The 17,177-nt window shown below is 44.7% G+C and overlaps 1 protein-coding gene across 1 annotated transcript in view; it reads right to left on the reverse strand.

Moving 5' to 3' along the window:
• Dnai3 (dynein axonemal intermediate chain 3) overlaps window positions 1-17,177 on the reverse strand; it is a 56,740-nt gene that overhangs the window by 30,151 nt on the left and 9,412 nt on the right. Inside the window, exons 5-13 of the mRNA XM_051165865.1 lie at window positions 15,909-16,013; window positions 15,158-15,307; window positions 13,856-14,055; window positions 9,539-9,655; window positions 8,355-8,545; window positions 7,154-7,278; window positions 6,078-6,167; window positions 3,897-3,983; window positions 2,784-2,912 (exon numbers count right to left, since the gene is read on the reverse strand). Coding sequence (XP_051021822.1) covers window positions 2,784-2,912; window positions 3,897-3,983; window positions 6,078-6,167; window positions 7,154-7,278; window positions 8,355-8,545; window positions 9,539-9,655; window positions 13,856-14,055; window positions 15,158-15,307; window positions 15,909-16,013 — 1,194 coding nt within the window. The remainder of the gene's footprint in view (window positions 1-2,783; window positions 2,913-3,896; window positions 3,984-6,077; window positions 6,168-7,153; window positions 7,279-8,354; window positions 8,546-9,538; window positions 9,656-13,855; window positions 14,056-15,157; window positions 15,308-15,908; window positions 16,014-17,177) is intronic.

Raw genomic sequence — 17,177 nt, forward strand, 5'->3', positions numbered from 1 at the left:
ACCACAAAACCCAAGGCGACGATCCATACCCAAAAGAGAGCCTCCTGGAAACGGGTCTGATGTCCCTGCCAGGAGTAACTGATTACAGCTCTTCTTTTTTCTCATTGTTTTCAAGCATCCTGACTGTTTCTGCCTTTGTTTTCACTTTCTTATCAAGAACTTTTCAGATGTAACTGTGTTGCTAGGAGACCCTTAACTTAAAACTGCAGCCAAGGGTCATTCAGACAAGTTCACCACTAAGTTTTGTTCCACTTGTTAATAAAAATATGGCCAAGAATTAATCATAGTTCATATTATGACTTACAAATGAAGTGTTTAAGTAAGCTCCAGATAGTGGCAGAAGAACTAAGGAAAAAAAAAAAAAAAACTGTCCTGGCTCACAGATGTTTGGCATAATGAGAGAACATTGAAAAAATGTAACCACGAAAAAACAGTCCTGTTTCAAAATGTGTATAGAAACCTAGCTCATTTACTTGCAAAATACACTCAGATTCAAACAGTAACCTCTGGGTTTGTCTTTCTTTGTCACTTGCCTATCTTCTGCCCACTGACGCTTCAAGAACTCTTGACACCAAAGACCTATACCCAACTGAGACGGTCCGTGGCAAAAACATCTTGTTAAAATATTGTTAATGCTACCATAGAGGTTTGGAATCTGGATTTTAAGATCAAATACAGCACTACTTGGAACTCTTTCCGTTCTTCATTCATGAAAGTATTTTATATGATTTTAATTAGGATGCATATAAATATGGATTCTCATATTTTTTTTTTAGTTCACATGACCTGAATTTTATCTGCATATTCACAAATTATTTTAAATGTTTTTTAAATGCAGGTGATACACATCATCTCATTATTCACTAGTTTTACCAATTTAGGCTCTTTCACTATCAGTTATTGAGCCAAATATAGATTTCAGGATACCGTTTAACTGGTAAGAGCAAGATCAACAGACAAGGGGCTAAGTCTCAAATAGGAAGCTGATGGTGGCCATGTGCTGTAGCATGAGCCTTTTAAGTCCTGTTCTACATAGAGTCTTCCAGAACAGCCAGGACTAAACTCCGAAATTAAAAGAGGAAAATAAAAGAAAAAAGGAAGCTGATAGTGTCCACAGTCTAATTATTGGCACAACTCTGCAAGCACACAGAGGACCTTCGGGATTCTCTCACTGTCCTAGAAGGTCCAAAGTCTCCAGTAACTAGTTGCTAAGGAGGCTAAAGCATGTGGTGTAACTTGTGAAGGTGGCATTCTCCAACGTGTGTGGAAACATGATTAGCTTGATATGGTTCATGAGTAAACTAGCATGGGGCTATCAGCAGGGCTGAGTGGGGAAGGCTTCCAGCAGGGCTGAGTGGGGAGGGCTTCCAGCAGAGCTGAGTGGGGAGGGCTGTCAGCAGGGCTGAGTGGGGAGGACTGTCAGCAGGGCTGAGTGGGGAGGGCTGTCAGCAGGGCTGAGTGGGGAGGGCTATCAGCAGGGCTGAGTGGGGAGGGCTTCCAGCAGAGCTGAGTGGGGAGGGCTGTCAGCAGGGCTGAGTGGGGAGGGCTATCAGTAGGGCTGAGTGGGGAGGGCTTCCAGCAGGGCTGAGTGGGGAGGGCTGTCAGCAGGGCTGAGTGGAGAGGGCTGCCAGCAGGGCTGAGTGGGGAGGGCTGTCAGCAGGGCTGAGTGGGGAGGGCTATCAGCAGGGCTGAGTGGGGAGGGCTGTCAGCAGGGCTGAGTGGGGAGGGCTGTCAGCAGGGCTGAGTGGGGAGGGCTGTCAGCAGGGCTGAGTGGGGAGGACAACAAGCTGCAGTGAGGCCTGTGTAGGCATTACACCAGCCAGGCAACCACAGACCAGATTGACACCCCCCCCCCAAACCCCCACCCCTTTCTGGTTGTGTGCTGGATGCCCATTTCCATTGGATGGGATGTGACAATTAAAGAATCTCTCCCTCTACTGAGGCCACCCTGAGGATCTCAGAGATTCATCACTCCAGGGCTTTGCATCTTTAAGACTTAGAACTCTGTCCTGGTATCCTTGTCAACTAGCTCACAGCCTAGAGACAAGTGAAAGGAAAGCTTTGTTGGAGGAAGTGCCTAGATCCAGGTGGTCTGTGGGAGACTGTCTTATTACTTGGTGCCTGCAGGCCCTCCCCCCCCCCCCCCCATCCATTCTGGGAGACCCATCCCCAGGGAGGTGATTCTGTAAGAAAGCTGTCGGAGCATGGGCCTGCGGATCCTGTAATGATGCAGCCAGCAAGAGGTACTCCTCCATGGTCTCTGCTGTGACGTCCCTCAAGGATGGGCTTGGAAGGGAAGGCTGAATAAACCCTTCCCTCTCCTAAGATGCTTTCTGTCAAAGCACTCTATCACAGCACAGAGGGGAAGCTAGAGCCGACTTCTAAAGCCATATTACTATTTCAGGAGCTTAAAAAGCACGTTTTCTACACTAGCCAAGGACTGAGGGTAGCTCAGTAGGTACTGTGCTTGCCAAGCGTGCCCAGAACCCTGGGCTTCATCTCCAGCACAGCACACACCGGACATGGTGCACACATCTGTACACTCAACACTTGGGAGGTGGAGACAGAGAATCAGAAATTCAAGGCCTTCCTTGGCTTACACAATAATTTCAAAGCCAGTCTACCACACACAGGACACTGTCTCAACCAAACCAAACCAAAGCACACCAAAGAAGTATAACAGAATTCAAGCTGGTGAGAGGGCTTGCTGGTTAAGAACATTGGCTGCTCTTCTAGAGAACCCAAGTTTGATTCCCAGCAGCCACACAACTGTCAAGACTCACCTCAAACGAGTCTGGCAGCCAGTGAATGTCTGTGATCACTTTCCTGTGGCCATTTTCTATGGAAGACACTGCACAGTGTCGGATGTACATTGCTTCTTTATTACTGTCTGGTTCAAGGAGAAACATAGGCTGGGGAAGAGGGGGAGGGGAAAGGTTACATTTCAGAGTCAGAGAGAGGACAGGTGAATTCTACTGGCTGTTCCAGTTAAAATGTAAAGAGCCAGAGTCTTTGCCAGTTAAGGGGGAACACAAATTAGTGTTTCAGTGCACCACATATTTAGTAACAGACTTGCCAACTCTCCCTTTCAATGTAGCTTAGTATCTAAGTTTCCCAAGGACTGTGGACCCAGTTTATTCTTGGAAGAGCATTTCCATGGATACAGGGATGTGTACATTCTACCATTCTTCTGTGAGAGACCTATGGATATTGAGACTGGAGATCTGGGGCTGGAGGGGATGTGTGACATGGAGGGTATGTGCTCAGAAGACACCAACTACTCTACCCACTACTGTTACTGGAATCCACAGCATCAGAGAATCATAACTTTTTTTTTAGATTTAAAATTTATTTTGTATACGTGCATATGTATGTGTGTGTGCTTGAGCATGGAGGTCAGAGGATAACTCGTAAGGGTCAGATCTTTTCTTTCACTATGTGGACCCCAGGGATGGAAGTCATCGGGCATGGTGACAGGTGTCATGTCTCCCCCCTCCAGCCCCCTCCACTGAGCCATCTTGCTAGCGCATCGTAACACATTTACATCAGACAGGACTGTCATCCTTGCATCTTATACATGTGAACTAACTCCTGGAGAGGTGAGGGGGTGTGTCTAAGCTCATAGGCTGTGAGGCAGCATCTGGATACCCAGCCTTTCCATCCTTTCATCCCGGGGTCCTTCTACAAAATCACTTTAGACGAAGTATTTGCTTCCTTCATAATAAACTCAACAACAAAACCAGTGCTGGCTGATGAAGCTTGTTGTGTTTTTAGGGAACACCTTCACAGAAAGTGAATGTCTTTAAAACCTTGGTGAATCTGTTATACATGTTTTTGACAAACTTTTGAATGGAAACAAAGAGCATCCAGCAAGTGAAAACTTAGAGAGAGCCCACCTTGAGAGTGGCCTTTTTACTTCTGCTGCCACCTGCCTTAATGTTTTCTATGCGGTCTGCGTGTGCCGTGATGTCCCACAGGACAATCTGAAACAGAGAGAGCTGTCAGCAGAGCACTGTTGGGACGCAGAGGCCTGGGTCTGAAAGACTGCTTTTTAGGGAGCGATTGCTATACGGCCTTGAAGCATCAAGCACTTTTGGGCATCGTCAGACCTAACCTGTAGCCGCAGCAGCAGCTGAGCAGACCCTTCAGAGCAGCTATTGAAGAGAATGACTCCTCTCCCTCTTGGATCCCCAACTCTTTGTTTTATATATATATATGCATCTGTGTATGGCCGGGCGTGGTGGCACACGTCTTTAAATCCCAACACTCGGGAGGCAGAGGCAGGTGGATCCCTGTGAGTTTGAGGCCAGCCTGGTCTACAAAGCGAGTCCAGGACAGCCAAGGCTACACAGAGGAAACCCTGTCTCGGAAAAAAAAAATAACAAAAAATGCTATACTGAGCGAATAAGTGCTAAACAAGTATCGTGCACCTCCTGCGCTTTGGGAAGGCTTTGTCCCTTGTTCTGCTCAGAATATAGGTACAGCTGCTTCAGACCTGTGGGGGTGGGGAGCAGAATTTACCCCAATTCTCAAAAATTACCAGCAAACATCCACTCATGGGGGAAGAGAGGCAGACAAACTATCTTAATGGGCCTCTAACGGCTAACTCAGAATTTGTATGTTACCCAGTGGTCATCCTTAAGAAAACAAGAAGAAAATAGAATATACCACACCAAGCCAGGGCAGTTGTAAGTGGCTAAGTAGCACGTCAGTACACAAAACAACATGTTAACAGAACGCCACCACTGGAGAATCGTGAGTGACTTTATTTAATCGCATCCTTTTCCAAAAGACTTTATAAGAGTCATACCACTTTTGACACAAATGCAAAGGCACATTCAGATTTTCATGGCTTGGGAAATGGCTCTGGGTCACTACTATGATCTCAGTAGCTGTTGAGAAAAAAAAAATTGAGGAGACATTTGTTTTCCTGATTTTCTTGCTGTTCTGGAGATATTGACCTGGAAGTTGTTGCTGTGTGAATCCTTTTTTGTTTGTTTGTTTTGTTTCTAGACAGGGTTTCTCTGTGTAGCCCTGGCTGTCCTAGACTCACTTTGTAGACTAGGCTCGCCTTGAACTCACAGATATCTGCCTGCCTCTGCCTCCCACAGTGCTGGGATTACAGGTATGCACCACACAGGCTTGCTGTGTGAATCTTAACTAAGAATTTTTCTTAGCCATACAGAGAAAGAGCAGATAACTTTATTTTACTAACTGGGACAGGGTCTCATGTAGCCCAGGCTGGTCTCAAACTATCTATGTTGTCAAGGATGACCTTAAATTCTGTATCCTCTTCCATCCACCTCCCAAGTGCTGGGAGTAGAGGTGTTTATACTATGCTCTGTTTATGCGGTGCTGGGGATGGGTCTCAGGGTCTTGCACACGCTGGGGACCATTCTAGCTACATCTACACCCTAAGTCATGTTTCCAATAGACACACTCACTGAATTGAAATGGCTTGAAGCTTAGATCACAGAATAGCTTTAAAGGTTTTTTTTTTTTTTTTTTTAATTTTACTTCCCTAATATAACAATATTGGAGGGCAGAATCTCAATATAGTATAAATTAGATATCTTAGAAGAAAACTAAACAAACACAGTGCCAAGCAATCCAAATTCAATGATATGTGTGTTTGTCCCTGTGAACTTCTATTTGGGTTCTGAAATTTCAGGAATGGCCTCTTTGGAGAGGCAATGATGCTTGCAGCTTGGTACGTTGCTTAATTGTTATTGTCAGCTTAACACAAACTAGAGTCATCTAGAAAGGGGGAACCTAAGAATAGCTTAGGTCAGAGGGGCCTGTGGGTGTGTCTATGGGGCATTTTCTTGATTGCTAATTGGGGTGTATAAATGAAAGACATAGATTAGATTGAGTTTGGTTATTCGAACTGAATTATCCTGTAAAGATCTCATGTTCCAACACCATGTCTGACAACTCTTTCTACTCAAGTCCTGGCCTACTGATTAACATATGGCCAACACTCCTTCCTTGTGCCACATTGAGCCATTACATTCTAAAGGTACCAGCATCAAAATTTCTTACAGCATTATAAACATCTAATGACAATTCCTAACTACCTGTCCATTTATACAGCCTCCAGCAATGATGTTGGGGTCACTCGGACAGAATTCGAAGCAGAAGATGTCATCGGGGCTCTCCAGCATCAACTAAAGTTGACCCCACAAACCACAAAGGGGAAAAAAAAGAAAGAAAAGAGAAAGACATATTAAGTAATATAGAGATGGTTAGAAATCTAATTTTTTTAGCCATCTGTAAGCAACACACATTTGAGTTAGCCCTCAGTGTAAGACCTTTGGCCTGGAAGGTCCTTTTGTTGAATTTTATCATGGACATTAGTCCCACCCATGAGACTAGTGGCATGCTCTCACAGGGTTCTAGTTCCTTCCATTACCCACCTAAGGGACACACACACACACACACACACACACACACACAATGATTGGAGACATACTATCATATTCCAAACAAAAGTATATGAGATTGGTATTTCTGAAGAGTGAAGATGATAAACCCTGTGGGGATAAGATATTTGTCTTTCTTCTCTACAGTATGTACCTAGGCATAGAGTGAGCAGTCAAATAGAAAGTTCTCAGAGTGAAAGATCTGGAAGTAATGCTGGCAAATATTTTAAGTGTGTATGTGTGTGTGTGTGTGTGTGTGTGTGTGTGTGTAGGCTAGAGGTCAGGTATTTCCCTTGATTGCTTTTCCACCTTATTTTTTGATTCACTGAACCTGAAGGTCACTACTTGGCTTGAACTGACTGGCCAATGAGCCTCAGAGGTCCTCCTGCCTCCTGTCCCGAGCACAGATGTGACAACCAATCTGGCTTCTCATGGCTTGTGAGGATCTGAACTCAGGTCTTCCTGCCTTTCTGGCAGGCACTTTAATGACCAAGCCATCTCCCACAACCTCAACAGCTTCCTTTTCTAAAATTAACTTGTTCATTATACTTTCAACACAGTGAGTATGAAGTTCACATTAAATGATGACAGGCTGTGACAAAGGAAATCTTATATCTAAGAGTTTACAATGCTAGGAGACCATAAAATAGTCTGTAGTTAAAATTTTCCTAAAGACACGGTAACGTGGTATTGGAAGACATTAGTTTTCTGCGTTAACTTCTGCCCATTACCTGAGGGTGTATGGGGTCAGAGAAACTCCAGAAAAGAATCAGTGACGGCTGTAGCAGCAGTTTACCCGAAAATTGGACCCTTTCTTCAAAGGAGAGGCGCACGGCCACCGACACGACTATGAGCCCTGGTTGAAACACAAGTACAAAGCAGTCAGCAGCGCTGCCCACAGAGAGGCCAGCTTGTGCCTGTCACTGTAGCCAACTTCATGCTGCAGGCACAAGCCACATGCCACGTGGCCCTGAAATGTAGCCGGTTCACACTGAGCATAGATGGTGTACTTAGAAGGTTTGGTAATTAAAAAAAAATTAGGATTTTTAATTTTATTTTTAAGTGTGTGTGTATGTGTGTTGTCTGTGTGGGTATGTGCACGTGAGTGCAGCGTGACTGTAGGTTCCTTGGGGACCAGTAGGAGGTGTCAGATCCACTAGGAGGAGTCACAGGTGGCTGTCAGCCGCCTAATATGGATGCTGGAAATGAACGCTAATCTGTGTGTTTGTAACCACTGAGCTGCCTCTCCAGCCTGTGAGACATAGTTTTTAGAAGAAAAAGGCCAGCGAGGATGGATGGAAGGGAGAGAGGGTAGAGACTTCTCTTTTTGTGGCTGCACCCAGATACACTGCTTTTCCCTTAGCTGTTGAGCTCTTTAAAGGTGTCTGTCCAAGCTGGGTGTGGTGGTGCATGCCTTTAATCCCAGCACTCGGGAGGCAGAGGCAGGCAGACCGCTGTGAGTTTGAGGCCAGCCTGGTCTACAGAGTGAGTCCAAGACAGCCAAGGTGACACAGAGAAACCCTGTCTCACAAAACAAACAAACAAACAAACAAAGAAGTGTCTGTCCAGAGCATTGGGGGAGTCTGACAGGCCCCAGGGAAAGGCAGACTCTTCATGCTGAGCCAACAGCAGGGTGACCTGAGCAAGTCTTTCCCCCAAGTGCAGGTGTGGAAAGCGCTTGCCTGGCAGGAGCCTGGCACTTGGTAAGTCTTATAGGCTTAGCTAAAATCAATCTCATTTTCAGTTTTAGACATTAAAGCAAGGCTTTATCAAAGTCAGCATAAAAGAAAACCATCAGCTTCTCTTCCTCACCATAGATGGTTGGGTGCCATGAGATACAGGCGACAAGAACCATCAGCATCTCTTCCTCACCATAAATGGTTAGGTGCTACAAGACACAGGTGACAAGGACTGTCAGCATCTTTTCCTTACCATAGATGGTTGGGTGCCACGAGACACAGGTGATCATTTTCTCCATGGTGCTGTGAAGGTCTGTAAAGGATTGGTACTCCTTCAGGTGGGTGTCAGTCTTGTCCCCAAAGGTGCTTTCTTCCTCCGCGAGGTTCTTCCAGTCATCAAGAAATATGTCCATGATTTCGTTTTGCTGCAGGGCTATCTCCACACTATTCCATTGAAATAAAAGCAGAAACAAAAGCCAGCCAGCATGCTGGCTATTAGCATTCAGCGACACTGCAGCTGTCACCATAGGGATGGAGGTGGCCTGTGAGACATACGTGCCCACGAGGACCAGTCGTTATTGCTTATAACCCCAAAGCTGGCGCTATGTGAATTTCCCTGGGCATTTCTCTTACAACTTTCTTCTTTGGGAAATGACACCACACGTTTAAACAAAAAAATTCGGAGAGAAAAGAAACTCACTTCTTTGCATGTGTCTGCTCCCAGTCCGAAATCATAGTTATACAAAATAAAAAATATTAAATAATGCTAAACAGTTTTAAAGTTGGAAGTAAAACGAATATTACTATAGGTTTCTTCTTTACTCTAGTCAGTGCTGTCCCAGTTCTTATGTAAGCTTTCCTCTTTCCGTTAAGCCTGGGTTCTCTTTCACTTAAAGCTTTGGGAAGGGACTACAAGAGCCCCTCCGTGTTAGATCACGGGCCAGGCCTCTCTGCATCTCTCTTGGTTAAGAAGCTGTCCAGCTGCTCCATGCTGAATTAAAGTCACGTGATGGGAAACTTCCCTTTACCCCTGAGAGGTTATAAGTAGTCAAACCCTGCTTTGTACACCGTTACCTTCAGCCTCTGTGTAGAAGTGTTTATGGATTTTGTGTTTAGACTTTTGTCCCGCCTACAGTCTGTCATGTTCTGGCCTCAAGCACCCAGATAAGCAATGTTTAACTTTTAATTGCTAATTTGAAATAAGAAAACACCTCGGCACACTTGGTTGTTCTCTTTCTGCTTGGTACAGTCCTGCCGTGAGAGGCCCGTGATAACGTAGCAGGAGAAAGGCAGCAGGCACTGTGAGCACTGTCTGCACTGGCCACTGTCCTCACATTTCTAAGTGTCACACATGAAGCTGCATCTTGAGACCCCCCCATTTATTAAAAATAAACATGTGCAAATCATGTTTAAAGTTTTAAACACATACTTTCTTACCTTGTGGACACATTGTTGAGAAAATCAGCCAAAGACTTTGATTGTCCGAGGGCTTCTTTTTCCTCTTCCGAGAATTCTCTTGGATAATACTGTGTAGTAGCATTTTTAGGAAATGTCCTAATATATAAAAGAATGTTGAATATCAAAACTTGGATCAGAGAAAATTAAGTACAGGCTATGCCAAGTTCAAGGCCTAATTCTGTGGTAGTGGTGTCGGAATATTTATATCAAAATATTTTACCTTAGTATATTTTTGTTTATCATAAAATCAATATTGATTACTAAAGCCTGTAAGTATATTTTTTCCAATGTAATAAAAAGAATTCTTGGGAGCTAACAGGAAGTGGGAAAAACTGACAAGAGGGCTAAAAAGAAAACACGGTCAAAGTAATTATATCCTTATGAAGCCCGGAGGTATGTCCAGTGCATATATGTTAAAAATAGCTTTAGAGGGTCTCATGTTGTAAATTTTTATTTAGAAATCATTTTAAAAATTTAAAAGTTAGAAGAAGGATATAACTATAAAGAAATTCATATATAGCTTCTATTCATATTTCCTATCTAACATTTGTCACATTTACTTAGGTATCTTTCTCTTTATGTTGATTTTTGTAGCATTTATTCCATTCTCGGTGCCAACTCCCGCCTGGTTTATGTTGGTGGCATAAGTTTGTGTGCGGCTCATTGCTTTTCAGCTAGGCTGGCTGGCCAGCAAACCTCAGCAGCACTCCTGCCATTGCCCTCTCCAGTGTGAGAGGTACAGGCATGGGAACTGCTGAGCATGGCTTTTTACACGGGTGTCAGAGTTTGGGACTTAGGTCCTCATATTTTCACAGCAAGTTCTCTTACCTACAGAGCCACCTGTCTCTCTGATCCGATATGTGTGTATTTAATCAAGCGCAATCCATCCATTTCCTCAAGTGATGTTCGGCTATGGTGTCACAGTTGGGAAATGTTACCAAAATGTAGTGGTAGAGTCCAGAGGCTGTTATATACCATGCAATGCACAATAAAACCCTCCCATTGCAGAGACTTACTTATCTTCAAGTGCCAACCACAGGGAGACCCTGCTCTAAGAACACAAAGTTAGGTTATTACACTGGGGCACTAATGGCATCCATGTGAGTGGAGACATGTTTTTATCTGGTTGGCTCCCAGGGCTTGCCTTCACTGTGAACCTGTTTCACTGTACTCCTGGCTTCGTCCTTGGTCTCTCTCCCTGTGTGAGCCTTGGATCTTAGGCCACAAGCTGGAGGAGGATGGACGGCACCATCATTGTCAGTGTAGACTCTGATAATAGGCTGTCTGGCTTGAAAGCTTGGTTTACTCACTAGCCATGAGACTCTGGGCTAATTATTTACCCACTGAGAACCTGTTCCTTTGTCTACGAATAGAATTCTCCCCCTCCCCCTCCTCCTTCTCCTTCTTCTTCCTTCTTCTTGTTCTTGTTCTTCTTCTTGTTCTTCTTGTTCTTGTTCTTCTTGTTCTTCTTCTTGTTCTTCTTCTTGTTCTTCTTCTTCTTCTTCTTCTTCTTCTTCTTCTTCTTCTTCTTCTTCTTCTTCTTCTTCTTCTTCTTGTTCTTCTTGTTCTTGTTCTTCTTGTTCTTGTTCTTGTTCTTCTTCTTCTTCTTCTTCTTCTTCTTCTTCTTCTTCTTCTTCTTCTTCTTCTTCTTCTTCTTCTTCTTCTTCGAGATAGGATTTCTCTGTGTAGCCATGGGTGTGCTGGACTTGCTTTGTAGACTAGGCTGGCCTTGAACTCAGAGATCCGCCTGCCTCTGCCTCCCTGAGTGCTAGAATTACAGGTGTGCATCACTGCACCTGGCTGTGAATAGAATCCTTTAAAGCATCACTGAGTCACTCTCAGGGTGTGACGTGAGTATGTGCAGTGCCTTGAAGAGAGTGTCTAGCATGCTTGAAGTGCTCAATAGAATCTTGGGCATTTAACCCATGTTTACTGAGAAAGGTCAGTGCATGGCTGCCATGACTGGCAAGTGTAGCTGCCAGGCAGAGAGGGGCAGACAGCATGGAGCACGGTCACCAGAACAACGTGTCCCTCCTCCATCCCTCCTCGCCTACACTGGGATCCGTGGCAGAAGGTGGGGAGCAGTGGTGAGTAGTAATATGGAACCTGACAGACTTGGATTCACATCTTATTTTCACCTTTTAACTTCTGCCCTGAAGGCAGAAATAAGCAAAAGAAAAACAAAAATAAAGGTATCTGTGGTTTTATGAAAGTAGCAGCACAACCAGGAGTTGTTCTTATGTTTTAAAGTGATATGTTCTTTTGCTCTTCAGCAAAACTATCTGTTAGTACTTCAGTTTAAACTATATTCTAAACTAAACTCAGAGTTTTCGTGTGTGTGCATGTGTGTGTGTGTGTGTGTGTGTGTGTGTGTGTGTGTGTGTGTGTAGACTTTCTGTGTCTGTGTGGTGACAGGGTGTGTTAGGCAAGCACGCTATCAAGCAGCAGGATCATCAACTGAGCTTTTGTTTTTAACCCTTTTTTCTTTTCTTTTCTTTTTTTGCCTCTGACTGTTCATTTGTAAAATGAAGACAGAGCCTCCTCACAGGCCACTGTGAGGACTGGTTTGGTGTGTTACAATAACACCTGAAATGGCGGGAACAGTACATGCATTGATGTTCACCTCTTGTTTGGGACAGGGTCACTCTCAAATCTTATGACATCATCCACCACAGTTTTGCATCTGTCTTCCCCATTCCTGTGCCTCTCCTAATACCTACATATAATGAAGCAATGCTGGCATTTTCTTAGTCATCTCTATTTGAACCCTTAGAGTTCCTTTTTAAAAAAAAATTTGTGAGTCAAGTCCTACTCTTATTTATCTCATATTTATTTCCTCTCTCCAGAAAAACAGCTCTCACTGTTTTTGTTGGTCAGTGTTCCTTGAGAGTCAAGATGTGGTCAGTCCTGGGGACAGAAGTGGATACATTTCAGTCCGAGTGATTTAGAGAATATATTATTACCAGTTACTAAGATGAGGATGACTCAGAAGGCCCCAGGCTTCAGGGTGGGAAATTAAGTCTCCTTTGGCATTTGAACTTGAGATACCTATTAGACAGTCAAGGAAACAGTTGGATACATGTGTGTGGAGTTCAGGATTTGGGAGTCGTTAGCAAACAGATGGCAGGATAAGCCACACCAGGATGCAAACAGATGGCAGGATAAGCCACACCAGGATAAGTTCAGTTAGAGAAAGGACAAAAATGAGATAGCCCTGGGGCCCTTGAATGAAAACAGTGACTTAGAGGGAGTTGCTAGCAAGCTAGGAGAGGATCAGTTCACTGTGACCACCAGTCACACTAGAAAAAGTAATTCTAGAAAGCTAAGCAGCCAGTGCTCTTAAACACTGCTGGGAAGGGAAAGGAGAGGTGACCTGGATACGGACAATTGAATTAGGAGATCAGGAGTCCTGGTGAGATAGCTCCGAGTGGGCCTGGGCAGAATGGTAAACAAGAAAATGGAAGTGGCCGTGTGGTGCAATGTGCGCAACTGCCACGGAAGAGAAATCAGGTGATAGGTGGAGCAGCCGAGCTACTGTTTGGTGGTTTTGAGGATGGTGCTTTTTGTATGTACACATCTCCTCTCTTCCCCATCTTGTCTGTTTGCTGCCACCACCCAAATTAACACTGGCCACATCTTGGCTGGTTTAATTATTGTTAGTTCCTACTCGGCCGGCCCCTTCAATTTGTAGCTTCCTCTGACCTTCCCTGCACACGCCACCACAGATCATTTTTACACCATGCTGTCATGTCTTCTTTGTTTCTGAACTCGCCAGCATTTCCTGGTGACTCACTACCTTTCTGCCACACTGTGAAGGGAATAAGAATGTAGATGTTATTCTAAGGGCTCTGGATGCAAATCTCTTGTTTTCTTCATAAGTGATGGCGGAAATCTTGTCAGTGGAGCCAGACAATCTGACACCAGGTGTAAAAATGGCCACTTAGAGCTGGTGTCCTGGTGCATACCTGTGAAGCCCAGCATTGGGGAAACTGAGGCAGGAGAATCGCAAGCTGAGGGTCAGCCTGAAATACATAGCAAGCTCCAGGCTAGCCTGGCCTAAACAGTGAGACCCCATCACAGGAAGAATAAAGCTTCTAGAAGACAATAGTAAAAATCCAGGTGAGAGCCAGCAAGTGCTGTGATTACAAACACAGCTTTTTCATTTTCCTACATCACAGTTTTCAGCATGTAATTGTATCTTGTTCTCTAAGACTTTAAAAAGAGAAGTATTGGGGCATAATTCAATCTTCCTGGATTGAATACCCTGTTGTGTTTTTTATTTCACCTCATACCTACCATTTTGTCTGAGTGCTTGTGCCCTTGACTTCAGGAATGACTTGCAAGCTGACATCTTTCTCAACTTGTGTGAGGGTATAATTCTTATCTGAGTAAGAAGCACACTCAATGTAACCGTCTTTTATGCTAGAAGCATTCTGGTCACTGAAAGTCACGGGTGCACCAAATTCACTTCGTTTTCTAGAAATCATGTATGTCACCTGCAACACACAGAAGCAGCAAAGGAAGCCTGATAAAGCCCCTGGGGACATGGACGTGTAGTGCAATGGTGGCGTGTCCTGACCCTCTCAGACCCCTTTGGACTCTTTAGCTCATAGTGGCCTTTGTTCCCACAGCTTGCAGCCGCCCTTCCTCAGTGAAGCCATGCTCACCTACAGGCAAAAAGGACAAGAAGAGACTGGGAGTGTACATCCTGTAGGTCGGTAAGAGGCATGTGGAAGTCTATCTTCTACTTGGGATAGCCCTGAGTGTAATTTGTATCCCTGAGTTCCTCTATGGACTCAGGACAAAGCCTTCCTTCTAGAGACCATGGCAAACCTCCCCTCATCGAGGGCTTCCTTCCTGTCCCTGGCCTTCCTAATCCATTTGCAGACAGTCCTCCCCTCAGGAGTTGCTCTGGGAGGGAACACCACTGTACTCCCTTCCTACTGCTCCCATAAGCAACTACCACAACTGAGCTGGCTTAAAACACGGGATTCTATTCTCACAGCTGTGGAAGCAAAACATCTGAAGTTGGCTGGCAGATTCCTGCTGAGGGGCGGTGGAGACCTTGACCTTGGTCCTTTCCTCACCTGGTGCCAGGTAGCAGTCTCCACTGTTCCTTGATTGTTGATGTACGACCCCTCGTGTGTCTAAAGTCTTTGAGCAAGCACGTGGGGTAGGGATTGAACCCAGGGCTTTGAGGGCTAAAAGGCCAATCTCTTTCGTATGGCATCCTTGTGCACATCTGCACGTGATCAACTTCCCATAGGAACACCAACAAAGGCACACTAGGGGCCTATTCTATTTGTGACCTCATTATAGATAATTATATTTGCAAAGACCCTCCCCCCATACCAGTAGTGCCACACTCTGGGGGTACTAGGGGTAAAGAGACTTTAGGATGTCCTTTTTGGGGGAAACAGATTCAATCCATAACACCTGTGAAAGAAAGAGACCAGTCTTCTACTAGGAAGGGGGGGGGGAAGAGGAGGGAACCCCACAATCTCCAGCAGCACATGCAGCAAAGTTTAGGGTCTCTCAGGAAAAATAATCTCCAGTTACAGGAAGGCAAAGACTAGAAAGCACCATGAAGGCTCTGACCCGCTTTTTCGACTCCTTGACAGATTCTTCCTCGATTTCCTTCTCGCTGCCCAAAGATACCCATGGCTTGGAGACAGGTGGTTTGTAGACGAACACTTCTTCTTGAACATACTCCCTGGTCTCTTCTTGTTCCTCGGGCACTTCCGGGGTCTGGAGCAGAATAAGAAGCATGTGGCCATTCAGAAGTGCCATAGGAGTGTCTTACAACTAACTTGACTTTTATGCGGTGCATGAAGCACTTGCCATGTTTTTTGTCATGTTTTCAGAAGTCAACTAAGCCAAAAGTGGGCGGGGGGATGGGTGGGAGAAGAATAAAGAATTAAAAAAAGAAAGAAATCAGGATATAGAAAGATGACAAGGTGAGAGAGGAAGAAGAGAACGCCCCATATATTGAGAGAGCAGCATGTACTGCACATCATCACATATTAATAGATTGCTAAGTTTGATGGTTAAAATATAAAGCTGTTTCCCTGAGTTTATGAAAGGTTATCTGATAAGAGGAATATATACATACACACATATGTGATGTATATGTCTGTCTGTCTGTTTGTATTTTATTTGGGATTGCCTGAGGTGTAGTTTGTACTCCTGAGTTCCTCTGCAGATTTAGGAAAGAGTCCCTGTTCTGAAGCTGAGCTCAGGGAACAGAGCCTTGTCTAGGGAACTAGGGATGCTGCAGAAGCACCTCCCTCAGCCCCGCCCCCACCCCCCCCCCCGGAAACCAGCCTGCAAGGCCTTGGGATTTACTTACCTTTAAAAAGTTTTCCTTGCCTTCCTCGGTTCCAATGAGGTAAAAGTTGAGTCCATATTTGAAGTCTTTGTCATAAACGAGGAGAAGCTCATCCCCTGGGTATTCCTGTGGGGACACATCAGCAGAGGGCGAGGCTCAGTGCTTGTTCAGGGTGTGCAGGTGCCAACATCAAATCGACATGTCTCAAGTGTAAACGTAGTGGTAATCTTCCAGCTAAACCTAAACCTCCAAATTACTTATTTAAAAACACAATGGATCTATGGAATTTTTACCATGTGTTTTAAAATAAATATTTATTTTCATTTTATATGTATAAGTGCTTTGTTTATTTATGTGCACCGTGTGCATGCCTTGTTTCCATGGCAGTCAGAAGAGAAAGCTGGATGCCCTGGAACTGGAATTAGCTGATTGTGTCACCTAAGGATGATGGGACCAAACCTCTTTTGAAGAGCAGCCAGTGCTCTGACCAGCCAAGTCGTCACCCCATTACTGCCTAATTTTATTTCTGATGAAGGAGGGAAATATCGGTGCTGAGGAAGATGGTTATGTGGCTGGTGTCTACTGTACAAATATGAGATCCTCAGTTTAGATCTCCGTATTCATGTGAAACATGGGGCACAGTGGTGCCATCTGTAACTTCAGTGCTGGAGTGTGTGGGGGGAGACAGGATTCTCAAAACTCATTGGCCGGCCAGCCAGAGTGGCCTTGTCTAGAAAAATAAAGTGGGGTGCTACTGAGGAAGATGCCTGAGGTTGACTTCCAGCCTCCACAAAACATGCACATACACGCACCTGCACTCACAGTGGTACACTTACCCACTCCAACATACAATCCCCTCCCTCAACATATTAGAAAAAAAATCAAGAAGCGTGAGTATTGTTTAGTGGTGAAGTCTATATGCTGAGAGGCAAAGCGGGACCAAAACTATGAACGAAACAATTTGAAGCAGTATAAGAAAAAAATATTTGAGACAAAGTCTTAGCTTTGTAGCTCGAGGTGGCCTGGAAGTTGCTATATGTCCTAAGTTGGCCCCAGAAGTGTGATCCTCTGGCCTCGAATGCCCAGTACCACCGTGCTCACCTATGTTCCTACTCTAAATAACAGGGTAAGAATGAACTTTTCACATATGGTCCTCACACAGGATTCCCAGCAGGGGGAGGGTGGGGGACTGAAAGTAAAAGGAGTGCCAGAATTGAATGCAAAATCTTCTCTAACGTGTGTTGTACCCTGGGAAATTCTTGAGTTGGGAATGAGAGCAAAGAGCAAAGT

This window comes from Acomys russatus, chromosome 23 (assembly GCF_903995435.1).
Source record: "Acomys russatus chromosome 23, mAcoRus1.1, whole genome shotgun sequence".
NCBI lineage: Eukaryota > Metazoa > Chordata > Mammalia > Rodentia > Muridae > Acomys > Acomys russatus.